Consider the following 27762-nt stretch of genomic DNA (forward strand, 5'->3'; position numbering starts at 1 on the left):
TGGATGCTCCCATCTGTTTCCCAGACCCATAGAATGAAGCTCTTTCTATCTTGACAGTAGTGTCCCTAGAAAACTAGGGGCCTTGGGTGTCCTGATCTTGGCTTGTAACACAGAGCTGGCATCCCATGGGGAGAGATAAGCTGAGGTGACATCAGGGATTACTGTACAGTTAGTCACAAGTCCTCAGCTCATTCAGCAAGTCTGGGCATACAGGAGCTTCTCTTATCTGCAGCCCAGAACTGTGACTGGACTATATGACCGTCTTAACCAGTGTTCTATTGCTGTGAAGAGACACCATGACCAAGGCAACTCTTATAAAAGAAAGCATTTAGTTGGGGCTTGCTTAAAGTTTCAGAGGTTTAGTCCATAATCATCATGGCAGGAAGCAGGGTAGCATGTAGGCAGACATGGTAGCTGAGAGTTCTACATCTGGATCCCCAGGTGGCATGGACAGAGGGACACTGGGCCTGGCTTGAGCCCATGCCTAGTGACACACTTCTTGCAACTAGGCCACATCTACTCAAAGACCACACCTCCTAATCCCTCTCAAGTAGTGCTACGCCCTAATGACCAAGCACTCAAATATATGAGCCTATGGGGACCATTCCTATTCAATCACAATGTCCAAGGAGAATTAGGCTTAGCACAGCACAGACCACAGAGGTACAGACCTCACATTTAACAATGTAGTGATACCAGGTGCCCTAAAATACTGAAGAGGTGATGGGAACAGGAGTCTGCACTAAAAACACTGACCTCAGGAATTATCCCTAAATAGGGCCTAAATTTGACTGGATTGGTCTCTGCAGTAATTCACTCCCCACAATGTCACAAAAACAAACAAAACAACAGCAAGCAGCAGTGACTGTAGCTGAAGGTGCAGACAGAGAAAGAGGTCCACCGTCCAGCCAAGACGAAAGTCATCTCAGGTAGCTGCCTCTGAGGAGGTGAGAGGTATCAGCAACCAGACACCTGTTATCTGTACTGTCATTTTCCAGTAGAAAACAGAAGCCAGGAAAAGAAACAGGAACGCATACCCTACACTCAGGTCAAAGGGCAGAGAGCAAAAACTTCCAGTAAGAAAAGCCAGACATCAGGTTTAGAGCTGAGAGTCAGAGCAGTCAGTACAAACACATTACAAGCAAAGGAAGCCATGACCACAGAAATAAAGCTCTAACAACATCATATTTTTCAAAACAGCATTAACAAGAATGCAGAATTAAAAATAAGGAACCAAATAAAAACCCTAAAACTACAAAATATAATACCAGAAACCGATTTTCGGTAGTATACTCAAGACTGCATTAAACCCTGGAGAATCTGGAAACTTGGAAAGAGATGGATAAAAATTTTGCTCCTTGGAAAAATGGAGAAAAAACAAAACACACAACAGAGAACAAAGAACACCATTAAGCATGGTGTATATGCTGCAAGTGGTGGAAATAAATAAGCAGGGAAAAAATGACTGAAGGATAATGGTGGGAAACTCCCCAGACACATTCAAACAGTAAGCAACATATAGGAAGCTAAACAAACTCCAAAACAAGTAATTCACAACACAGAAAAAAGTGCCCAAAACATGAATAAATAAACTCCATAGTTACAGGAAGGAAATGACTTATCACTTATAGGGTGTATTAATCAGAGTTCGAGGGTAAAGCGGAAGAGAGAGAATGAATATATACTAAGAGAATTTATTGGATTGACTTATACGTCTGGGTAGTCTATCCATGGCTGTTACTAAAATCCCTTCCCAACAACAAACTGAGGTATGATTTCACCAAAGTTCACCTGGGAAAACCGAGTTTACTAAACGTACTTACAGAGAAAGGGGTAGGGGTGACGGTCAGGAGTTGGCCTTAAAGTGGCCACACTAGGTCTGCACTCAGCAGGAAAGACAGCTTCCCTAGGGCTGCACGGAGGCCCTTCTCCTGGTCCTTCCACACTTACAGCCTTTAACCCTTCCCAAGAGCCCATGTAATTAGGACAAAATTGCACACAGGTCATTGGCAAGGGAAACCTAACGGGTTCCACCTCTCCTATGAGGGAAGAGGAAGCCTTTAATACCTGCGCTCAGAGGCAGAGGCAGACAGATCTCTCTGTGAGTTCAAGGCCAGCCTGCTCTACAAGAGCTAGTTCCAGGACAGCTAGGGCTGCTCCACAGAGAAACCCTGTCTCAAAAAACAAAAACAAACAAAAATTATCCTTCAAAGATGAAGGAATCAAGAAATCCCCAAGTAAGAGAAAAGTGAGAAGGGGAAGATAGGGAGAACTTGGGGGAATGGGATGGTTGGGATAATGGAAGGTTGGATATGGGAGCAGGGAAGTATATATCTTAATTAAGGGAGCCATGTTAGGGTTGGCAAGAGCCTTGACTCTAGAGGGGTTCCCAGGGGTTCAGAGAGATGTACCCAATTAGGTCCTTGGGCAGCTGAGGAGAGCCTGAAATGGCCTGATCGTATAGCCATACTAACGAATATCTTGCATATCACCATAGAACCTTCATCTGGCGATGGATGGAGATAGAGACAGAGACCCACATTGGAGCAATGGACTGAGCTCCCAAGGTCCAAATGAGGAAAAGAAGGAGGGCCGGGCGGTGGTGGCGCACGCCTTTAATCCCAGCACTCGGGAGGCAGAGGCAGGCGGATCTCTGGGAGTTCGAGGCCAGCCTGGTCTACAAGAGCTAGTTCCAGGACAGGAACCAAAAGCTACGGAGAAACCCTGTCTCGAAAAATCAAAAAAAAAAAAAAAAAAAAGGAAAAGAAGGAGGGAGAACATGAGCAAGGAAGTCAAGACCGCAAGGGGGGCACCCACCCACTGAGATGGTGGGGCTGATCTATTAGGATATCACCAGGGCCAGCTGGACTGGGACTGAAAATGCATGGGATAAAACCGGACTCACTGAATATGGTGGACAATGACGGCTGCTGAGAAGCCAAGGACAATGGCACTGAGTTTTGACCCTACTGCACGCACTGGCTTTGTGGGAGCCTAGCAGGTTTGGATGTTCACCTTCCTAGACCTGGATGGAGGGGGGAGGACCTTGGACTGTCCATAGGGCAGGGAACCCAGACTGCTCTTTGGACTGGAGAGGGAGGAAGAGGGGAGTGAAACATGGGGAGTGGAGGGAGAGGGAGGGTAAAGGGAGGCGGGGAGGAGGCGGAAAATTTTAATTAAAAAAATTTAATAAATAAAAAAGAAATCCCCAAGTAAATAAAAACTGAGGAAGTTCATGGATTGCCCGTAGGGACAGAGGAGAATCCTAGGGCTAACCAGAAACCTGAAGCCCAAGGATGTGAACAGTACTGATAAAACTGTGGCACAGGCAAATATACAAGATGGCATTGTCTTATTTTTATCTGTATATTTTGCAATATGACTTAAGAGATGATATGTAAGACAGCAAAATCTTTGTCAATAGGCACAGTTTATAATGTATCTCTATGGACACAAAACAAAGATGTAATTTTTGTAACATCAAGTAAGGCTGTTCAGAGCTGCGAGGAACTGAAGCTGAAATGATATTAATTCGACCCAGATTACTGATAAACTGAAGATGACTATTATAATCCCTACAGTAACTCACCATAAACACATAGACAGGCTAGAAGAAGGAAATCAAACAGAACACTAATCAAGCAAGCACCTGCAAAAAAGCAGAATTAAAGGATTGAGGAATGAGCACAAGAGATTTAGGACTTTTATAAAGCAGCAATAAAATAGCAAAAGTCCTTATAGGTGAAGTACATTTATATTTAAACGGACAAAAACTCTTCAATTAAAAGGTAAATAGTGGCAGAACAATTCCTAAAAATGTTATCTAGCCATCTTATTATCTACAATCTCAGCTTTTGGGGAAACTAAGGCAAGAGAATCACAAGCCTGAATTAAACAGTAAGATCCTATCTCAAAACAAAACAGTAAATTTACAAATGACTCCTCTAAAGCTGGGAGGTGGTAGCGCACACCTTTAGTCCCAACACGTGGGAGGCAGAGGCAGGGGGATCTCAGAGAGATCTCAAAGAGTTTGAGGCCAGCCTGGTCTACAAAGCAACTTCCAGGACAGCCAGGACTGTTATATAGAAAAACTTTGTCTTGAAAAACCAAAAAAGAACACCTCCTCTAAATGTTGTAAAAGATCCAAATGCATACATAAGCTGAAAGACAGCATGTAAAAAGATATTCCATGCACAAACAAAGTTGGGTAACTGTGCAAATACCAGACAAAACTGATTTTATTCCTAAATTATTTTAAGCAAGAAAACAAATAAAGTACAACATTATATACTGATAAAAGAATCCATCAATCAAAAAGACAACACTTAGGACCAGAAAGAAACAGAGTAAAAGAAGCAACTAAAAAATTTTAAAAAATGCTGTTTTTAGGGGAGCTGGAGAGATGGCTCAGCATCTCTGACTGCTCTTCCAGAGGACCCAGGTTCAATTCCCAGCATCCACACAGTAGCTCACAACTACCTGTAACTCCAATATCTGACACCCTCACACAGGTAAAACATCAATGCACATAAAAAATTTAAAAACATGTTTTTATGAAGAAATGAACAAAGTAACCAACGTAGCTAGACGGGGAAAAAGGAAGACTGGAATCACTGGGATGAGGAATGTTACATCACTGTCAGCCTTGATGAGGGTCCAGAGGGCTAGAAGCGGACACTCTGGACACTAAAGCCAGTAACCTGAGAGAAGCAAAGAAACTCCTGGACATACAAACTAAAAAGTGACCCAGGAACAAGAGACCTGACTCAAGAATAAAGGGAAAAAAAAGAATAAAGCAAAGAAATAAGCCCAGGATCTAATTCATGGCTTCGTCAATGAAGTCTAGCAAACAGGAGAATTAACACCAGTCCCATTCTTTCCCACTTCCTAAGCGGTCCTACAGGTCAGAATTCCCATCAAAGCCACTAAAAAATACTTTAAGAACTAGAGACCATACAACAACATCCCTTATGAACACACACACAGAAACCCTTAATAATAAAAGCTGAATGTAGCGGCTCACACCTTTAATTCTAGAAATCAGGAGGAAGAGGCACGTGGATCTGCAAGTTCTAGGTCAGCTTGACTACACAGCAAGTTACAGGCCAGCCAGAGCTACGTAGTGAAAGCTTGTCTAAAAAAAATTAATTAGGCCGGGTGGTGGCGGCGCATGCCTTTAATTACAACACTCCGGGAGGCACAGGCAGGAGAATCTCTGTAAGTTCGAGGCCAGCCTGGTCTACAAGAGCTAGTTCCAGGACAGGCACCAAAGTTACACAGATGAACCCTATCTCGGAAAAAAAAAAATTAAAAAAAATCTTAAACAAGAGACGGGAAAGAGGGCTGGAGAGATGGCTCAGAGGTTAAGAGCATTGCCTGCTCTTCCCAAGGTCCTGAGTTCAATTCCCAGCAACCACATGGTGGCTCACAACCATCTGTAATGGGGTCTGGTGCCCTCTTCTGGCCTGCAGGCATACACACAGTCAGAATATTGTATACATAATAAATAAATAAATATTTAAAAAAAGAAAGAAAGAAATGGGAAACGACTCTGTTAGTAAAGTGTTTGTCACACACACGAGGGACTGCTTGTATCTCCAGCACCCACATGAAAAGCCAAGCGTGGTGTTATATGCCTCTAATCTTAGCACTGGAGAAGCAGAGACAGGAAGAGTGGTCACCAACTACTCTTGACCAACCAGTGAACACCAGGTTTAGTGAGAGACCTTATATCAAAAAATAAGATTGAGAATGACACCAGATATCTAGCCTCCATGTATGTACCTGCACACACACACACGCACACACACACACGCACACATACACACGCACACACAAGGCACCAGGAAACTGAATTCAGCAGTCTAGTAGAAAGATTACACAGAATGACTGAGTAGGACTTACCCAAATAATGAAAAAATGGTTCAACAATGGTTATCAGTGTAATTATATAAGCCAACATGGTGAAGGAGAAAAATCAGTTTCTCAAATTGATGCCAAAAAAAAAAAAAATCACTTGACAAAAATCCAACCCACTTACCCCTTTGGTGATTAAAAATAGTACTGTTGATAAACATGCAACACAAGAAGACTTCCTTAGTTTGACAAAGGCTACTAGTAAACCCCATAGTTTAATAAAGGGCACTAGTAAACCCCCTAGCTAGTACCATACTCAACAGAGGAAGATTGTGAGCTTTGCCTCTAAGGTCAGGGTAAAGATAAGGATGTCTACTTTTACTACTTCAGCACTTTACAAGAGATTTTAGCCAGGGCAATTAAACAAAAAAAAAGAAGAGGACTAAACTAGGAGCTAGGTATGGTGGCACATACCTATAAGCTCAATACCCAGGATCCTTAGCAGAAAAATCATGAGTTTAAGGCCACCCTAGGCAACACAGTGAGTTCCAGGCCACTAGCCTGGGCTATAAGGCACAAATGTGCACATACATGAGCACACATACACACACACACACACACACACACAAGTCCAAGATCAAATCATAAGGAAGACTACCTCTGGCTCTGTGAATACACTGCACTATCTTTAAAAAGAAAAAAGTATTAGTGCTAATAAGTAAGTTAAGCAAAACCATAAGATCTTCAGTATCAACAATAAGAAAAATAAGCAGAAGGAAGTTAAGAAAACAATTTATTTGGCTGAGAATATACACCAACCAATGGCTAAGTATCTGCGTGTATATGCAACACAGATGAACAGAAAACCTAATGAAAAGCTATACTAGCAAAAAGCATGGTACTGGCAAAAGGATGGTGACAGAAAACAATGGATAGAACAGAGACAAAAAGTAAACTCGTGCGTCTGTGGTTAGTTGGTTCCTGACAAGTTCTCTAGAGAAAAAAGACTCTTAAGAAAGCTGTTGATGCAGCAGGCAGACCTCTTGAGTTTAAAACCAGCCTATTCTACAAGGGAGTTCCAGAATGGCTGGGGCTACACAGAGAAACTCTGTCTTGAAAAACCACTCTCTCTCTCAATCAATATCTCTCTCTCTCTCTCTCTCTCTCTCTCTCTCTCTCTCACACACACACACACACACACACACACACACAAACACAAAGGAAGAAAGAAAGCTGTAGATGACAGGAGAGATGGCTCAGTGGTTAAGAGCACTGATTGCTCTTCCAGAGGACCGAAGTTCAATTCCCAGCACCTAGGAGGCAGCTCACAACTGTCTGTAATTCCAGTCTCCATGAATCTGACACCCGCTTCTGGTCTCCATTAGCACCAGGTACATTCATGTGGTGCATAGACATACAAGCAGGCAGAACACCCATAAACATAAAAAAATAAAGAAAAGAAAAAAGAGAAAGAAAAAAATGTTTTTGAAAGGAAATAATATCTACAGATTTTTCAAAAAAGATGTCTAGTCTCCTACCTCTCCTGCCATTCATAAAAATTAACTCAAAATGGATTAAAGACTAAATATAAGAGCTAAAAGAATAAAAATCTCTAAAACAAACAAAGGAGTTATTTCTTTACTCCCTTGATCAAGCAATGGTTGTCTTAGATATTGACACCAAAAGACATGCCAGGAAGAAAAACTAAACTGGATTTCATCAGTTGTAAACTTTTGTGCAGCAAAGGTTACCACAAAAGAATAAAAAGATAATCCCCCAAAATGTGAGAAAATGTATGTAAATTATACATTCTAATAATGCTTTGGTATGCCACATATGTATACTGCTTCTAGAGCTCAGCAATGAAAAGACAAAAGACTTGGGCTGGAGAAATGGCTCAGAGGTTAAGAGAACTGACTGCTGTTCCAGAGGTCCTGAGTTCAATTCCCAGCAACCACATGATGGCTCACACCCATCTATAATGAGATTTTGTGCCCTGAACACTATAAACATAATAAATAAATTAAAGAAAAAGACTCAAGGAAACAGTGAGCAAAAAGTTGAACAGATTCCTCTCCAAAGATACACATCACCAGAGTACATGGAAGGCTTTTAACATCATTAACCACTTGGAAATGCAAACAAAACCGTGAGTTACTTCACACTCACCAGAATGGCTACAATAGTAATGACAAAAGAAAACAGCAAGTGATAGTGTGCGTGAGTAAATTGGAAAGTGTAAAATAGTATAATCAGTGAGAGTAACAGTCTGGCAGTTCTTCAAGATGATAAATATAGAATTATAAGGCATATGCTCAATGGATTTAAAAAAAAAACAACGCTCATATACTCAAAGAGTTGAAAAATCAGTGTTCCAACAAAAACTTGTGCACAAATATTTGTATGGGCACCACAAAAAGAATTTCCAACTGCAAAAATCTAAATGCCTATCAACTGATGAAATGGATAAATAGAACATAGTTTATCTGTGCAACGAAATTACTCTCTAATAAGGAATAAAGTATTGCTATAACAGATGAATATTAATAAAACTGTACTTAAGAGACTAAGCCAGTTACAACAGTACATACTATGGTGTGTTGATAGTATATGTCCAGAACTAACGAATCTGTAGACATGAACTACATCAGGCACTCAAGAGACCTCCATACAGCCAAGATCAATGCACTGCCAGATTTGGTATCTGGTGAAGACTGATTCCTGGCTCATTGAGGTTATTTTCCCTTTGTCCTTATATAAGAGAAGTGTCAAGGGCTATTTGGGGCCTCTTCTATGAAGCACTAACCCCATTCTCAATCATGAATCTCCACCCGCAAGACCCCATCACCTCTCAAAGGTCACACCTCCTAAAACCTACATGTGAATTAGGCTCCAGCTACACATTGGAAGTGGACACTGAGACAGCAATCAGTCGTTACCAAAGGGTGAGAAAGTGGCTGGAGGGAGGCAGAGGCAGGCAGATCTCTGTGGGCTCAAGGTTGGCCTGGTCTACATACTGATTCCATGCCAGGCGGGACTATACAGTCAGACCCTGTCAAGAGAGAAAGAGAGGAGACAGAGAGACAGACAAGACAGACAGAAGCTGAGGTCCATTTGATTCTTAGCAGGCAGCAGACCTAATCACTAGACCTAAAGATTACCAAGATACTTTTCTTCACCAGGATACTTTTCTCTAGACTAGAACAATATGAAACCATTTAAGTTCATAGGTTGATAAAAAAAACTATAATTATAATGTATCATGTTACCTCCTCTGGGAGAAGGAGAGTCATGGCCTCCAACGACTACAGAGATGCCAGAATCTTCCAGTTTCACCTTCCATTTCTCTATGATGGTCCTAGAATTGTCCTGTAAGTGTGATACTGCCGGTTAGGAAACGCCCTTAAGTGTGGTTTGTAAAGCATTAAGTCACCCAACAGCTGGCTCATAAATACCTTGCTGGCATCATTAAAAACAGAGAGCTCCATGGTGCCTTCAAAGTCTTGCTGTAACACAGACGCCAAGCACTCATCCAGCCACAGTTCAGCATTGTGCACTGGGAGGATAATAGTCTAGAATTCAGAGAAATGGGTTAGCCAACAGCCACGGGGAACCGCACGCCCTTCAGCATCCATGAGATGGCCTAGAACCAGGCCTCATGACAGGCATACCCAACAATCCAAATATATCTATGTCTCCTTTCTAAGCTCTTGCCATTCATTTGGCCCCTCAAGTTCCTGATGCTTTCAAAAAGTTATTTCATTTATTCATGTTGTTGTATGTATACACATGACACTGGGGAACAAGTCCAGGTTGTCAGGCTCAGTGCAAAGTGCCTTTACCTCTGATCGCTCTATCCCTATTCCTTTCTAGATGCTTCTGAAAGGGGGGGGGCTGAAAAGCATCAAAATGCCCCTCCAGCTCAATGGTAAATTCATTATTTTAATCACGAGGCAAAAGCATCGCCATTCTGATTAACATCTATCCCCTACTCATGAGAACCAGCCCTTGACTAGATGGCACACTCGTCCTTAGGAAAACTCCAACAACGTGACCCCTTCATACTCCTGCACAGCTAATCAAACAGCTGGATCAAGGGGGCCTGTAGAGACCCTTAATCTTTGTTCTGTCCTTGACTTCAGGCACCAGCACTTTCTCTCAGGAAGTGAGAGAAATAAAATCAAAATAAATAAAATCAAAAGTTTCTAAAGTGGCATAAAATAAAATCACTAAAACTTGATGACCAAAAGAACAATTGTCACTGGAACTGCCTCAATTTTATATGATGGAGTGAGCAATAAAGAACAGCCACAGATGGGGCTGAAGAGATTGCTCAGAGGTTAAGAGCACTGGCTGCTCTTCCAGAGGTCCTGAGTTCAATTCCCAGCAACCACATGGTGGCTCACAGCCATCTGTAATGAGATCTGGTGCCCTCTCCTGGCATGTGGGCAGACAGAACACTGTATACATAATAAATAAATCTTAAAAAAAAAAAAAGAACAGCCACAGAAATTAACGGTTGTTGCCACCCTTGAGTTATCGTGCAAATACAAAAGTTTCTCAGAAGGAAAACCAATAGGTTATGTAGGTGTGAACATACACACACATAACATGCACATGTTACATAGCTATATGTAACCCAGACAGTAGCTATAAAATCTCCACAAAGTCTACATACAATATAGACAATATCTATATAAATCACTATAGATAACATCTACACATAATATTTAAATTACTGAAACTGAACATAGTTACAAAAATTTATGAGTATTGAAGACAAAATTTACCAAGTTCTTTACAAACTAAATGCTCTTTGAGGAGGTGGGGATCCAAAAGTGGCATTTCATCCTGTGTTTGTTCTGAAAATGAATGCCTAAAGACTTTTTATTTATTATTATTATTTTTTTTTTTAGCTTCTTGGATTGAACCCAGGGCCTTGCATGTGTATAACAGAATTATACCCCAGTCCTCTGGACTGACTTTGTAAAGGAAATGAACATTTTTCATTTTCTCAAGACCTACAAGTGAAGAAGGGTGTGGGGTGACTCATATCTGTTATCAGTTAAGTGGGTGTGGAGGCTGGAGTGTTAGTTCACGGTCATCCTCAGCTATGGGTGTTGCAGGCCAGCCAGAGCCACGGGAGACCTAACAATAAAAAAAAAAAGGGGGGGTATGTGAATTTTTAACAAGGTTAGGCTAGGCCTTAATTGTGCTGCAGGCCAGCCAGAGCTATAGGAGACCTAACAATAAAAAAGGGATATGTGAATTTTTAACAAGGTTAGGCTAGGCCTTGATTTTACCTGTTCCCAATGTCAATAAGATGGGCATGAAAAATACAAATGACGCTGAGTCTCTGAACCGTACCTACAAGGTGTCCTGGCTCCTGACGTCTAACCCACCAGCTAGGTTAAGTGGGACAGGTGTGGCATACTGTCGAGGCGAGCAGGGCTAAGGGAGTGGGGGTGGGCGATAGTGTGCTGGACAAGTAGGTGTGTAGGTTAGTGTACGGTAGGAACTCTAGCAGGAGCGCCATCTGTACACACGTTCGCCTTGACACAGGAAAGGGTGGGTGCCGCCCTCCAAGCTGAGGTTCCTGAACCCGTGGCAGCGTTCCGGAAAGACCCTGGCGGCTGCGAGCCCAGAAAAAGATGATTACCAGGTCCGGAGGAGAAAAAGCTACAGAAGGGACGAGGGATGGGGCTGTGTCTCACCCCACCGTACCTACCACTGAGGCCAGCGGGCCATGCCCAGTGGAGTCCTTGGGGAGCTGCATGGCAGGGCTCCACCGCCCTCCTTTTGCACGCGCGTCCAGCACAAGCAGCCACGGTTTGCAGAGCAAGCTCCGGGAGGCGGTGCAGAGACTGGACCACTTCCGATTGGCGCCGTGCCACGTGGATCGCTAGGCGCTAGCGGGTTTCGGGCCGTGAGGGGCAGAAGATATCACATTCTATTGGTGCAGAGACACGTCAGTCAGGAAGGGAAGGCGGGGCTTCGGGCAGAGAGCCTAGCTAGGCGGCCTGCCGGTGTATCCAAGGGCTCGTGAGCTCGCGGGTCAAGCAGCCAGCGCTGCCCGAGCCGCTGAGGAGGGGGTTGGGGCCGGGAGGTGGCCGAAGCCTACACTGAGTGTGGGCAGGGCCTGGCCGAGCAAAGGGTTGGGCTCCCGAAGGCCGTGGGCGCTCCTGGCTTTCAGCCCTTCTCGTAGTACTCGCCGGTCTTTGCGGCTTCTTGCCCCGCGGAAGTCGTCTTGCCCCACCTGATGGAAATAATTGCAAACCGAAGTCCACAGTCATAAGAATGTGATAAAAAATATTTTAGAAACGGGGGAAACTTGTGAGGGGTGCCACCCTGTGCGCGTGGGTGATGACTTAAAGATCCAAAACCGACCACCCGAGGTTGGGCCTGAAGAACTTTAAAAAGGGAAATGGCAGTAAGTTTAAAATAAATAGGCGACATTTCATCTGAACTGTGTTTGGTCTGACTGTGCCGGAGGAGGAAAACGGATCCCGCCCAGTGGGAGGATCGCCTGGCTAGGCTGGTCTGGATTTGGAGTAACCAGCAGCAGATAATTTGTGTAGCCTGCATTTGGAGGCGCGAAACGCAATCAAAGCCAGGTGACTGAGTTTCTATGCTACACAGAGATTCACCGGCCCAAGGGTTGCTGGAGGTTGACGAGGGAAGGAAGAGTTCTGTGAACTGTGAGAGTCCCAAAGTGCAGGAGTCTCACACACAGTGCCAGAAGGTCTCAGGAAATCAGTCTCAAAGGACAGGTGACAATCTCTGGATCACATGAAAGATAATAACTGGAGGGAGGATGGGAACCCAGATAGAGAGGAGGGTCTTGAGAGAAAATGCGTGATTACTAATATAAATGACCCGTGTGCGTTTCTTTTCCAGAGGCTTTTCTGACATTCGCTTGTGCCTGCAGTTTCTCTGACTAATCATCCCACAACTAGAAGTGTATTTTAAGATGGCATATTTTGGTCGTCCACACCCTCCATTTCTGAGGGGGTGACACTGAGGTCACCCACTGGCCTTGGCACCAAGCAGCCCTCAAGATGTTTCTACATTTAAAAATAGCAGGAGAAGGGATGGGAGAGATGGCTCAGTGGATAGAGCTGCTTGCTGCCAAGCCTTAAAACCCAACTTTGAGCCCCGACACCCACATGGTGTCAAGGAGAGAATCTACCCCAAGTTATTTTCTGACCTCCAAACATGTAGGCAGTTCATAGTCACCCACACCCGCAAAACAACTAAAGAAAATATAATTTAAAAATAATGGTCTCAGCAAAACTTCAGAGAATTGCAGTGCTTTTTTTTTAAACTTTAGTTTTAGATTATTTTATGTATTTGAGTGTTTTGCCTGCATGTATGTGTGTGTACCACATGCCTTCCTAGTGTCCATGAAGGTCAGATAAGGGTGTCAGATCCCCTGAGCTGGAATTACAGAATTGTGAGCCACCAAATTGGTGTTAAGAATCAAAACCATGTCTCTGCAAGACCAACAAGTGCTCGTAATTGCTGAGCCAACTCCCTGGCTAAGGATTGTAGTGCTGATACATTGAAACACTTTCCTCAGTAGGAAACAGTGGCCTGCTTTTCTTTCAAGGAAAGAATCTCCCTGGTAGTTCAGCAAAGGAACCTAGTACCCTTAGCAGTCTTGTTTGTTTGTTTGTTTTGTTTTTCAAGGCAGGGTTTCTCTGTAGCTTTGGAGCCTGTCCTGGAACTCACTCTGTAGACCAGGCTGGCTTTGAACTCACAGAGACCCGCCAGCCTCTGCCTCCTGAGTTCTGGGATTAAAGGTGTGCGCCACCACCACCCAGCCCCCCCCCCTTAGCAGCCTAACAAGCATGATTTTAGGAGATGAAGTGGAACCCAACCTGTTTCTACAGCCTGTCCTAGGCATCGCCAAACCTTTTCCTGCCTGTATAAACAAACGGGGCTATGATAGACCCTAACCCTAACCCTCTGCAAGTACTGTGAGCTCCCTAACTTGCCCCACATAGAGAAGGTAAGCAGGTGACAAGGACCCCGGAGCTCTGTATATTGAGTGTGCTTTGGCTAGCATTGTGCTACCCCTCTAACCTAGACGAACCCACTAAGGCATATGAGAATGTCTGTGAGCACCTCTTTTTATCTCCTATCCTTGTCTCTTATTTCCTGCCCTTTGTCCCTCTGGGGCAAATAAATCTCCTTTGTACTGAGACCTTGGTCTTGGGGTATAATACTGGTCCCTTCACTCACTGCCTGTAATCTCTTTGCAATAAGAAAGTTGCTTTTCTCTGTATCCTCCAACACTAGATGTTCTCTTTTAAAAAATTATGGCTATCTTTTTATGTGCATGGGTGTTCTGCACACATATGTGTAACACGTATGTGTGATACCTGTAGAGGCCAGGAGAGGGCGCTGGATCTCCTAGGACTGGAGTTACAGATGGTTGTGCACTAACATGTGGGTGCTGGGAATCAGACTCAGGTCCTCACAGGATCAACCAGTGCTCTTCATGCCTGAGCCATTTTGACAGCCCTGGATTTGTGTAACAGTTTCCTCTGATGATGAAATATTCCATCCTGCAGAGAAGCTCCTTAAGCAGGTAAATAACTCAAAATAGCTACAGGAAGTCCCTGAAACTAACCAGATTCACTAGGCCCCCTTCCTGCCAGAGTAAACAAAAGCTGACAAAACCCCTCTCAGACTGAAAGAAGCTGAGCTGCAAAGAAGACTCAGAGGAGAAAAGCTGCAAAGAAGGCTCAGATCAAAACAGCTGCCTCAAAGAGGCAGAAACCAGCATGTCTGGAAGAGGTGTAGACCAGCTGAGGCACCTAGAGAGGACACTCTCCAACCTGTCGAGCTACCTGTAGGCTGGGCAGTGTGCTGTATGTTCCCAGCTGGGTTGGCCCTTAGTGGTGCAGCTGTCTTTGAGTCATTTCTATTCCTGAAAGCAACCCCAATAAAACTCACTGGTTTACCACACTGGACTTGGGTGGTATCTGTACTTTGATCTGTCATGAGTTCCCTGTCTGGGGTGAGTAAACATGCGTGTTCCATCTCCTTAGGAAAAGCTTTGTCACACACCTAGAAGTTCCTTTTGCAAACATTCAGAGAGCTAAAGTGTTATATAAGTTCATGGTGGTAGCAGGGGCTGTTCTGAAATCCAAGAGTAGTGGAGCCTAAGCTTGAGCCCTCTGAGGTTGTGAGAGTCTCACTGAGATACTACCAAAGGGCCAGACTATGGATACCGGCACCGGCACTGGCAGACAATGGGAAATGGGCAAGGCATTATGTTTAATGTATTGAGAGCATGTTGTCTTTGTTTTGTTTTGGTTTGGTTTTGGTTTTTTGTCTGCTACCACGGCCTGGTGAGAGCATGTTGTTTTGAATCAGAGCAAAGAGGAGCAGGGATGAGGGATGCAGATGAGTAATTATGGGCATCTGGAAGAAAGTGCAAGGTGAGAGTCTCACCTCCCTGGCAATTTGGAATGCAGACCCTTAGTCTCTGCCCATCCTTCAGCTCAGCCACCCTGGCTTGTCATCCTGCATAGTCTGTAACCATTAGAAATGGCAAGTAGCCATGTCTACTCCCTCACTGCCTTCTGGAAGAGGATCCAGTGCCCCACATCTTGTCTCAAACACCTACCAAGCAAGGGGTGGTACCTATTTTCTTACCCAGCCCTTGAACCGGGGCCCCTAGAAGCCTTGTGTCTGTCGTGGATGAAACAAGGTGGGAAAGAGAAGGACGATGTTTGTATCTGCAGCGCTAACGAAAGGCTTATGGCTTTCTTCTTACCCATGAAAAGATTGACTGTCCTAGAGGCGTGGAGATAAGAAGGGTCCTCCGTTCACCTAGGAGTGGACTCCTGTTCGCATGGACTCCTGAGTGTGTGTGTATTTAGGGTTCTACATGACTCCTGGTCTATGTTAGTCTGTTCGCTTCTGTTTTTCAGCACAAACTGTAGGGTGCTGGTGGGCAGCCTAGTGCTGGCTGGTGTGTGGGGTACCATCTGGCTTTCAAACTGAGATTCAGAAAAAAAAAAAAGACACACTGCAGCAGGGTTGGGAGCTGGGTGGCATGGTTTCATATCCACCCTCTGCCAGTGATCCCAGCAGGGTGGGTGGAGCCCAGAGAGGCTCTGGCCCCAGAGAAGGGGAAGGAGTGAAAATGTCAACAGGAAGCCCCTTTGTGGGTACTTTTGAATGTTGTCTGTCCTCACTTCTTTGAAGTCCAGCAAGGGTGGACAGAATGACTTCCATCATCTCCAGATCACTTTCCTGGCCATCTTGCAGCCCAACTCACTTCCAGTTTCATGATCCTCATGAGCCCCAGAGCCTCACAATCTCCACTCTTCCTTAGTGGAGCTCAGCTGAGAGGCTGAGGACCAAATGTCATCTTTAGGGACACTTACTGACTAGGCTGGGTGGTAGGTATTCCATCCCTGTCTACCCTGCCACTACCCCAGCCCTTTCTCAATAATTTTCACAGTTGGCCAGGCAGCACCCGCTCTGTTCCCTAGATGGCAGCTTCCAAGGTCAAGTGGCAAATCACATCCCAATCAACGAGGCCCAGTAAGTTCTACACATAGTAGAGGCTCAAGGAGTCCATACCAGTGGATGCCACCAAACTGGAAAAGCACAGCCTTCAAGAGGAGCGTGTCCAGCACAATGTCCCTTTGGTGCTGAACACCTGAACCTCACTTCCTCCTAGTCATCACCTTAAGAATGTGGACACTAGCCGGACTGTCCTGGCAAGCTCTGGGCTCAAAGAACAGCTAGGCAGAGCTCCAGCCTTGAATGTCCTTCTCTGACTTGGAGGATGAAACAGAAGATACTGGACAAACTAGTATGGCCAGCGTGTGCAGGTGTGTGCCAGGTGTGTGATATCCAGGAATGGGGAGGAAGGATGGCCCACGCCCCAACCTCAGTTTGGGTCAGCCATGCCTGAGGGCCCCAGCCGGCACTTGTGTTAGTTTTGTGGGAAGGGAGTTTCCTGTGTTTTCTCAGAATACATTTGACCAGAATAGCCTGCCCCTGAGAGATCCTATGCCAGTATCATAAGCAAGGTGAGCGTGGCTGCTGGAGCTCCAACAGTTTACGTGGTACCCTGTCCCCCCACTGTAGAATGCTGTTCTCACACTACCCATCTAGCTTGGCTTCCTTCACTCATTTTTCTCTGCTTGTGCACATATGATTTCCATAGCATAAACAGCTCTGACTTATTTTCCATCCTAAAATTATAATTTAAGTAAGGTTTGAGGATATTTTTCTCTGGAAAAGGTGAACTGGGGAAGATAACCTCTTGTGAATCCCCAGGAGACTCTACTGTCTTCTTGCCAGCCAAGTTCTCCAGCATCATGATGTAAAGAGCCTCCCCCACTCCCGCCGCCCCCAACACACACCCAGGGCTCATGCTTTGAGAAGCACTTTCCCTCAGCTAAACCTCATATGTTTCCTGTACTTCCAAAGCATCCAGGCAGGAAGTACTAAACCTCAGAAGGCAAAAATAGCTCGCTCTTCCCCAAGGGCCATGGCCTCCAGACACAGAGCCCCTGTGGTGCCAAATGCTGCAGCTCTGGGCCCACGAGGTCTTGTCATTTTCAATCTGATCTGATACAAGTCCATTCATTTCCAAAAAGGCTAACATTAGGCCTATTGGTGACTGCTTTGCTCAAATGTGGTTCTTAGACACAAACAACCCCTGGCAATAAGATACAACTAGTGCTAATTGTAGCCAGATGAGTGAGGAGGGGCTCCAACTGGGTCCCACAATCCCTCAGCTCAGACTCTCACCCCAGTTACCAGGGAGACCAGCAAGGCATGATGCTGTGGCTGTAGGTGTCTACAGCAAGAAAGCAGTCCTGGAGAGGACCCAAGACCCAGGAGATTCTTTGGGGCTGACCAATGTGGACAACAATATCAACATCTTCAACATCCATCACGAGGAGTCAGTGAAGGTTCAGCTCATAGTACAGAGAAGGAAGAGAGGGGACAATCTGCATTTACATTGCACACTTAACGGGCTGGCATACAAAGCCCCACCTCTGCTGCAAGCTCTGGGCTTCATCTTCACCATTACTCATACCCCACAGGGGAAGCAGCAGCCTGGGAATTTAGTGCTCCTTGAAGGCACACACTGGTTGTGGGACTGGACCCACTCCAGGATTTTGCTGTGTCCCCAGGTGGGGAGTCCTTTGTAGCATGCCTGTCTCCTAACATCTCTCCTGCCATGGTTGCCCATGGCCTAGATAAGGACACATGGACGGGATCCAGAGAATAAGTCGTCAGAGGGATGGGTGGCTAGGGAGCATGGCTTCTATTGCCAAAGTAATGCACTTTTACTATATAAAATATAGGTAAAAAAAATATAGGTAAAACAACAACAAAGAAATACGATTAACACAGGGGCGGGTGTGAGGATGCCCTAAAGTTCCACAGAGGAAGTGGCAGCTGGGTGGTGGAATGTGTTGGATCCTGGGAACTAAACTCGGTGTTCCTAGTACTGGATGACCCTGCGTCATGGTCTGCTGAGGTGAAATCTGATTCCTGAGGGTTGTGGCTAATAAAGAGAGGCAGCTACAACTTGGATATCCTCAGGGAGGGATGGCCTACAGATATTTTTGACAAACGGCCTACAGTCCATGTTTCATTCAGAATTGGCCTGAGACATGCTGAACTCTTTGGATGTCCACACTGGACATCAATGTAACATAATAAATGTGTATTTGATTTCTGTCCTCGTTCCTGACTCAGCCCTGAATTTGGAATTTCCTGGACAACAGAAGCATCTTTTGCTTTAATGAGAAGACCCCTAAACAATGAAGCCGAGTTGTTCAGCATGTGAGGGTACCAGACGGTACAGCCTAATTCCATGGGGACCGAAGGTCCTGTTTTTAGGATTCTTGGTACTAAAATGTACTTATCACCTGGCTGCTCATTTATATCTTTTTCTGTGTCCCCTGGAATAAACTGAAAATTCATTCTGTGTTTCCCTGGGTTATGTGAGGCTTACAGAAGCCAATAAGGGATGGTAAGTCAGGCAGAAACATGGGGACTGTAAGGGCCTAGTACCTGTGATAGTGTCTGAAGTGGGGTTTATAATACCAACATAGGGTGGCTGTCAGAAGTTATTTTCTCAGCTGCCCACAACTCCTTGTACATTTTGAAGTCTCTGATTCTCTTTCCTTCTGAGATCTGCATATTTAGAGAGCAGGTATTAAAAAGAAAGAAAAGGAAGTTAAGTCAACCAAAACTACAGGCTAGTGAGCAGGACATGGGCTTTCCAGCTAGCAATGAATTAGAGCCCCTCACCACAGACCTCTTTGGTGACCTCCAGAGGTCAGGGAGTCTGACCCTTCATAGACCCCCTCAGAAATCAGAGAGGCCCTGGGAAGACAACAGCCTGCCAGCAGGGCCAGTCTCTCTCAGGTCTAGAGGAGGGATAACCCAGCCACACTGATGAGGAACCCTTCGGTTGCTCATGGGCTGTTCTATTATAACCCAGCCACGCTGATGAGGAACCCTTCGGTTGCTCATGGGCTGTTCTATGGGCCTTACCCAGCTGTGCAAAGATCCCACCCAGCCTACCCCAAGGCCCTTTGTAAATGCCCCAGGCATAGTACAAAGCCAAAATCTGTTCTTGAACCAGGAAACCTTACATCCTAAGTGCCACCCTAGAATGTATAGCCACACCTCTGGTTTGTTTAACACATCCATGATTTATAGACCCTTCACGTTTACAAATCTTGGGGGAAAGTGCACATTTGTCCCCCCAAGAAAACTGCTATGGCTAGTACCGCCCCTCACAATCCATGGGTTATAAAAGCTTTATTCCCAAAGTAACACTTATGTTGATGGTATTTAGAGATTGGAATAAGTCAGGATAGAAAGACAGGGAAAATAAAAGAGGTATGGGAAGGGAAAGAGTCCCTCACCCTCGCTGACTGAGAATAATATGATTTTTTTATGTGAGCAACATATAAAGATTCCCTCAACTTTTTAGACCTATTTCCATATTATCACCCTGTATACTTATATATACTCAGAAACAATCTATGATCTCATTTACTAAATAACAATTCCTTAGAATTTTTGACATAGTAAATATACCAAAATATTTTAATTTTTAAATCCCTTGAACAATAAAACTTCAAAGGCTACCAAAATTATATATGTATAATATATATATCTAAGTTTGACTCTTTTAAGGTGTTCTCATGAGCTGGAGAGATGGCTTAGTGGTTAAGGCACTGACTGATTTTCCAGAAGACCTGTGTTCAATTCCCAGCACCCACATGGTAGTTCATAACTGTCTGAAACTTGGGTTCCAGGGGAACTGATACCCTCACACAGATATACACACAGGCAAAACACCGATGCACAGAAAAATAAAAATAAATAAGTTAAAACCTAAAAAAAATGTTTTCACACATTCTTGGCCACTTACACTCTCCTCTTACATCTCTTTTTTTTTATTGTTTGTTTTATGAGACAGGGTTTCTCTGTGTAACAACCCTAGCTGTCCTAGAACTCACTCTGTAGACCAGGCTGGCCTCGAACTCACGGAGATTTGTCTGCCTCTGCCTCCCGAGTGCTGGGATTAAAGGTGTGTGCACCACTGCCTAGCTTTCTTGTTCCCTCTTAATACTGGTACTTAAAACTGTATTAAAACATCTTGTTTATTTTGGCTTTTCTGGAGACAGGATCTCCCTATTCATGCCAGGGTGGCCTGGAACTCACTTTGTAGTTCAACCTGTCTTTAAACTTGACAATCCTGCCCTAGCCTCCCAGCAACTAACTTTTCCTTAATTAACTTCGAGTTCGCTTCATACTGTCTCATTTTGTAATTCTTTTCTGTGGTGCAAGTCAAGAATCCCAGTTTCACTTAAGTAGTGGTCTCTGAAAATAATTCCTCAGGCTGGCAGCACTGAGCCCTGTTTCCCATTGCTGCTGAGAGGGTCTTTGGATTAGATGAGGTCATCGGAGTATAACCTACAGTAGCATTGGTGACCAGAATGAAGTAACAGAAGATGAGGATGATAGCCTGTATTTGCAGTCCCAACTCCTTGGCCGGCTGAGCTGGGGGAATCATTTGGGCTAGGAGTTCAAGTCTAGCCTGGAGAATATAGCCAGACACTAAAGAAAAAGGAGGGGGAGAGGCTGCGGCACTCACCCCTAGCAGGCACGATTGTCTATTTCATCGTGTGATATATTCACTAGGTCATAGCACAAGGCTCCATCAGACGCCGATGCCATGCTGTTAGGTTTAACCAGCCTCTAGAACCATGCGACAAACTTCCATTCTTTTGAAGTCACCCACAGGAAATAGACTAATGCAGGTAGACATATAACAAACAGATCCCTCAGGCTTTTTACATGTGGCCTGCTGAATGGCTGGAGGAAGCACAAATCTTCCAACCCAGGCAGACCGGCAGGAGCCACAGTGTGTGGGGACAAATTGTCCTTTCTACCCAATGGTCGTGTACAGGGTTGCTGGTCACCACCTTTTATTCATATGTGGCCTTAATTCACAAAGCACAGCGTTAATTCTGACAGGCAGCATAGCAGTAGTGAAAATACTAGACACTCTCCGAGCTAACAGAATACTAAAACTTGAAAGTTCAAAGAGAAGCAAAGGCAAACTCCCTTGCTCAGCAACAGCTGAGGAGTTTGCTTCTGGTGCTGCACTCAGGGCAACTACTCACCTGAAAAGCCAGAGGCACTGTAGCCTCCAAGCCAGTCCACTCCTTTAGCCAGGGAGAGAGGACACCCCATCCAGCTCCCAACACAGGTCTCCTCAAGAGGAGATGGTGTGGGTTGAGGGTATAGAATTATCTGACATCTGAAGTGCTCTGTCACCCAACAAAACTGTATAAAGCTAGGTACCCCGGCCCGGGATACTGTCACCAGTCACCAAAACCCATAGAATAATAATATAAACTACGAGAGAGCTCAGGATACCACCTGACCGTACCATGTCAGCTGATCAAATTAACCAGATAATACAAATCATCCTATAGGCCTGAGATAGCCAATTTCTATGTTATTGTGTGAGATCAACTCAAAAAGCGCTTTGAATATTTTGAGTGATTTGAACATTTTGGCATTCTCTGTTTCTAACTGTATGTAGGTACATACAGCCTTAGTTTCTACATTTGTGGTAGAGAGAGATGTCCCTGGAATTCATTTGTTCATTCCTAGCACCTGCCCAGCACTGGGCAGCTACTTTGCCACATGCTCATGTACCAGGAAAGCAGATAGATATTGGCTCTCAGGTTCCACAGTAAAGGGCAAAGTAGGAAGCATAACCTCCTGGCATGAAGTGTTCTGTGCCTCACGGCTGTGGGTTTTGTGTTAACTGGGCCAGAATTGTTTGGGTCTGGAGCCACCTTCAGCCAGGACCTCATGGGCGTAAGAAGCATGCTTAGCCCTCTTCTTGAGACGTTACTCCCCAAATGTCTCAGGGTCTGTCTTGAGCCAGCCCCTTTCCTCCCTGCTGCCTGTGATACTTCCTGGCCCCAGAATTCTGGACCTGCATCAGCAAACAGCTCACGTGATCGTTGGTCTCCGCCAGCCAAAGGGGACTTGGCAGTGCACAAAAAAGACCCTGTCCCTGCCCCCACAGAGCCAGCAGTTTGGAGACAGTGTTGGAAGGTCCTTAATAGAAGGACTTCCTGCAGAAGGGAAGAACAGACTGCGGGGTTGGGAGGATGGCAGAGATGGGGTGACCTAAAGCAGCTCTCAAATGAGGTCGGGGTCACAGACACCTGTCATCTGAGTAGGACTGAATTTGATATTGTCTTAGTTAGGGTTTATATTGCTGCAATAAAACACCACGACCAAAGGCAACTTGGAGAGGAAAGGGTTTATTTCAGCTTATAGTTCCACATCGAGGTCCATCACTGAGAGAAGTCACGGCAGGAACTCAAACAGGGCAGGTAGCTGATAGCAGGCACTGATGTAAAGGCCAGGGAGGAGTGCTGCTTACTGGTTTGCTCTTTGTGACTTGCTCAGCCTACGCCTGCTTTTTTTTTTTCTTTCCTTTTTTCACCCGGACCACCTTCCCATACCAATCAGCAGTCAGGAGAATGTACCATGGACTCACTCACAAGCCAATCTTATGGAGGCATTTTCCCCATTATGATTCCCTCTTTCTAGACATAACCTAGCTTGTGCCAAGGTGATATAAAATAAGCCAGCACAGATATTGTGGTTTGGAATGCTGTCCCTGGAAAGTGTGGGGGTAAGAGACACAGGAAAAGCACACAGGCAGCTGTGCCCAGCAGACTTGTAGCCTGGAATTACCACGGAATGGCTTTTCTTTGGACCTAGGAGTTGGAGTGAGCCTGAATTCTTCCTGGGTTGTTTGTGGCTGGATAGGCTGAGTTTAGTTTTTGAGGCCCAGTTGACTACTGACCCTCTACCTATCTATTTGTGTAGCCTCTCCATGCTTGCGGGTCTCCCTATGGGACAGCACCTTCTCATCACTGCGCCCTATCTTTCCTCCCATACTGTGGCAGTGACCATAGGGATAAGCTTACTTTGTATGAGAGGATAGCCACCAAGAGACTCAGATTTTATTTGCCAGTGGCAGCCTACATCATCAACTCTGTGACCCCAGTGTGCCGGAAAGTTCTCTAGGGTGACTTTTCCAGCGTCCTAGATTCTTGGCTGAACCTCGCTCTAGAGTGGATGTCTTTGAATGTTGGAGGGTTCTGGGTGATCCTGGTGACACCTGCCTCCACCTCCATAATAACTTGACCATTGAGGATAACCTGAAATTATGTAATATACCACAGACCATGGGGAAGTGAGGGACCAAAAATGCTCACAGACAGGAGAAGAACAAGGGACAGAGTGGTGGCTGCACAGGCTGGCAACCTAGAGTTTGCCTCCTGGTAGTAAGGCTGTTGCCATGTACTACGGTAACAAGGCATGTCACCTGCCTTAGGTGATTTAGCTTTTGTTAATGCAATAAGAGTCTAATTTGCAATAAGGTACACAAGTTTATGTGGCACAATGACTTGCCCAGGCTAGGGTCACTAGGCCAGGACAAGGCAGAGCTGAGAAGGAGGTGGCCCTGAGCCAATGGCTTCACTCTATTCCAGGCTCTTGTCCAGTGGCAGCCTTTCCTACTAGCTACTGCCACTATGGGCCAAAAGAGGACCAATAAACAAACATATTTTGGCATTGTCCTGGCCACAGAGGAGCTGCAAATTATTTGGTGCTGAAGCTTGCTTCTCAGCAAATCCCCCTGTGAGGTGAGGGACTGCTAGGGAAGATCTTGAAGCATCTTCCCTCAGAAGTCTTAACCGAAGCAGAAGCTGTCAGTTTAAGATCTTGAGCTTTGATAGCTACACTAGCAGAACTGTTTTCCCTCCTGAGCACTCAGGGAGCGTCCAGTTGCCTCCAGAATCTTGGACCTCCCACCTCTCCTCCATGCTTTCTGTTGTTGACTGATTCCAGCTCCTTCCCTTGCATGCAAACTTTTATGGACGCACATTTTCATATTAGTGAGTTCCATATATTTATTATTGTAGCTCATGTGAGCATCTTTCTCCTTACATTTTAGAGAACAATGTCTCATTGATTATAGAAGATTGTCAATCTTAGACCATTCCTGTTCCTCTATGAAACAGCCTGCTCAAGTTAGACGGATAATATAATGTATTGCTATACCCCAATACAACTCTGAAGGGACCTTCCATCTACCCTTGAATTATCTTAGAACTAGAGGGGCATCTGGCTTTTAACACTGCCAAACTAGCCTCAAGAGGGTAGTCCCTTTTGTAATTAAAATACTTCTATCTCTTTTCCAATCTGAGTCAGGCTTCTTCAGCAAGCCAGGCCTACCCTGTGTCCTTATCCTGATGCTAGAAGTGGTCTTGCATGGTGTGCTGGTTGGTTTTTGCCAACTTGACAGAAATCTAGACATATCCAGAAAGAGGGAGTCTTAACTAAGAAGATGCCTCTCTAAGACTGACCTATAGATTGATGTGGAAGGGTCCCACCCACTGTGGCAGTGCCATACCTGGGTAGGTGGTCCCGGACGGTATAAGAAAGCAGGTAGAGCAAGCCAGGAAGTAGCACTTCTCCATGGCTTCTGCTTCAGTTCCTGTCTCCAGGTTCTTCTCTTGAGTTCCTGCTCTGACTTCCTTTAATGATAAACTGTGATATGGAAATATAAGCGAAACAAACCCTTTGTCTCCCAGGTCCCTTTCAGGCATGGTGTTTTATCACAGCAAAAGACAGCTAGCGAAGACAGTGAGTGGCTGGATGTCCAGGGCTCAGGACATCTGGAGATCCTGAGTAGCCACAAGAGGGCTTAGACCCAGTCATTTCAGCCTCTGATATTGGGTAAGACCTGGGTTCAATCCTTGTATGAACTTCATATTGGAGTCCACTTATTCTGGCCCCCTCTCCTGCACCTCCACAGCTTCTGTTGTTACCTGAGAACAGAAACACTCCATATGGAAACCTCTGATTTAGGCTCTGTTTTCTTGGCTGTGGGGTGGGATCCAGGTCAAGACAAACACGTTACATGAACTGGCTATGTATATGATTGCCAAAGAGCCTATTGCTTGTTATGTGTTTTCTACCAGAGAAGCCTATCCTGTCCTGCAACGGGGCTCTTAGTAGAGAACCTCATTCCCACAGGGATGCCTCATAGCTGTCATAGAGTGCTTGCAGGAGTCTAAGCTCTGTATCAAGGCTACATTTTTCTTTTTCTTTCCTTTTCTTTTTTTTTTAATCAGTGCAGAAATGAAGGGTCATCACAAACCTTGTGGAACAAGTAATTAACATTTCTCTATGGTCTCTGCATCAGTTCCTGCCTCCAGGTTCCTGCCAACTTCCTTCAGTGATGGACAGTGTAATGGAACTGTAAGCTGAAATAAACCCTTTTCTCCTCATAGCAATAGAAACCTTAACTAAGACAGCTGGTCCCTGCCCCTTCTAGGGCGCTGGGTTTGTCTCGGGTTGACTCTCAACAATCTTTACTGTTTATATACTATTTTTAACTTTATTTATTTATTTAATATACAATATTCTGCCTGCATGTATGTCTGCAGGCCAGAAGAGAGCACCAGATCTTATTACAGATGGTTGTGAGCCACCATGTGGTTGCTGGGAATTGAACTCAGGACCTCTGGAAGAGCAGCCAGTGCTCTTAACCGCTGAGATATCTGGTCGTTTCGCCTTCCCTTTTATAGTCTATGCCTTAAGATGTTTACAGGGATTCAGGTGTCTTAGATACGAGGGGCAGCAGACTGTTGTTTTATGCTGTTCAACTTCAACTAAAAGCTGACTCTGGAGTTGGGATATGGCTCCCCCTCTTCTGGACCCAAGAATGCTTGTGTAAAGGTTTCCTCCAAAATTTCCGTTCCATATCAGCTGATCCATCCGACTGTGTGACAGAGGAAGGGCAAAGCAAAGGGACAGACTACCCTCCGTGGGGACTGTAGCTATTCATTTCATACTCTTTTGGTTTTTGTTTAACGCGTTGAAACTTTTGCTAAGGCATAAGTCTTATCTTGAGATTTCTAAGACTATTGTGTAAACTTTCTGTGCCTCAAGATTTGTAAGTGTATTGGGTATGGCTGAAAAATCTGTGAAATCTGTAACAAAGGGGTTAACGTAAAACTCATAACACTGGATCGTTAGTTAAAAATCTATACCTGGGTAATCTTAAAGGAAACACGTGGCTTGCTGCCATCTTAGCCGCTATCACCCCAGCTGAATGGAGACAGCTACGTAGCTGATGGCCAGTTTTGCTAGAGTTAGGAAGGTTTGGTTTTGCCATGTGACTTCATCCTCTTTTTGATTAAAAGTGACCACATGGTATAAGCCAACCTTTTGTTTTTGTTTTTTACTGAAGCCCAAGCTAGATGATTTCTCCACTATTTTTGGTCACACTAACGACCCTCCCCTTTATCAGCCTCAACCCACAGTCCCTCGCTCCTCTCTGGCCTCTTTGGTCTCTCTTTCTCTACCCTCTGTGATAGGCTGTCCAGATCAACCCTCTCAGGTGCCCACTTTCAGCCCACAGGTAGCCCTTAGTCTTCCTGCTATGCACCCCTGCTCCACCATGGGACCCTCTCTACCTCCCCCTACCTGGCCTAACCTGACCATGGTTCTCCCCCTGTGAAAAGTCGCCCAGGTGGAAGGCTTGGTCAGGGCACATGTCTCCTTCTCACTAAGCAAACTCTCTCAGATAGAAAAATGTCGGCGTCTCTACCTTCATCAAAGAGTTCTAATATATTGCCCACCCTTATAGCCTCACCTTCCATGATGTTTATATGATTCTCTCCAGCAACCTTCTCCCCAAGGAGCGCAGGCGAGTCTAGAACCAGGCTACGATGCATGCAGATGAGATCCACCAAACTAATGCTCCCCACCCAATTGTGGCTGAGTCGGTCCCTGACCAGGATCCCGAGTGGAACTACAAACCTGGGGTGGGAGTGGGGGTGGCATTTTAGCTAGAGATCAGTTTATACCTTGTTTCCTGGCCAGTCCCCATAAAACTACCTAAAAAGCATTACATCATGGAAAAATCCAAGAGTCATCCAGGACAAACATGAAAACACTTCTCCATTTCTGGACCGCCTTACAAAGGCCTTCCTAAAATATACCAGTCTGGATCCCAAGACTCTAGATGGGAAACGACTCCTTATTACCTGTTTCTCCCAGAGTGTTCTTGACTTTAGGGCCAAACTTAAATGCCTAGAGAGGGGACAGAAGTCTTAGCGGTGGTCAGTGGCCTTTAAGGTGTACCATAGGAGAGATGACAAAGCTCAAACCAAAAATACCTGATGACAACTAAGGCCTTTCAGCCAGCCATAGCAACTGCCCCCTTGTACATGAAGACTGTACTTTAGTTTCCATGATGCCCATACCCAAATAGCCACACAAAAACTA

General features: G+C 45.0%; 1 protein-coding gene across 1 annotated transcript in view; it reads right to left on the reverse strand.

The window, feature by feature from the left end:
• Positions 1 to 11720, reverse strand: part of LOC121444592 (UDP-GlcNAc:betaGal beta-1,3-N-acetylglucosaminyltransferase-like protein 1) — a 79990-nt gene extending 68270 nt beyond the window's left edge. Inside the window, exons 1-3 of the mRNA XM_041646433.1 lie at positions 11585 to 11720; positions 9312 to 9428; positions 9126 to 9225 (exon numbers count right to left, since the gene is read on the reverse strand). Coding sequence (XP_041502367.1) covers positions 9126 to 9225; positions 9312 to 9428; positions 11585 to 11632 — 265 coding nt within the window. The 5' untranslated portion in view covers positions 11633 to 11720. The remainder of the gene's footprint in view (positions 1 to 9125; positions 9226 to 9311; positions 9429 to 11584) is intronic.
• Positions 11721 to 27762: the final 16042 nt, after the last annotated feature.

The sequence above is a fragment of the Microtus oregoni genome, unplaced genomic scaffold (genome assembly GCF_018167655.1).
Source record: "Microtus oregoni isolate MIOR12 unplaced genomic scaffold, Mior012 000134F_ref0000037, whole genome shotgun sequence".
Lineage (NCBI taxonomy): Eukaryota > Metazoa > Chordata > Mammalia > Rodentia > Cricetidae > Microtus > Microtus oregoni.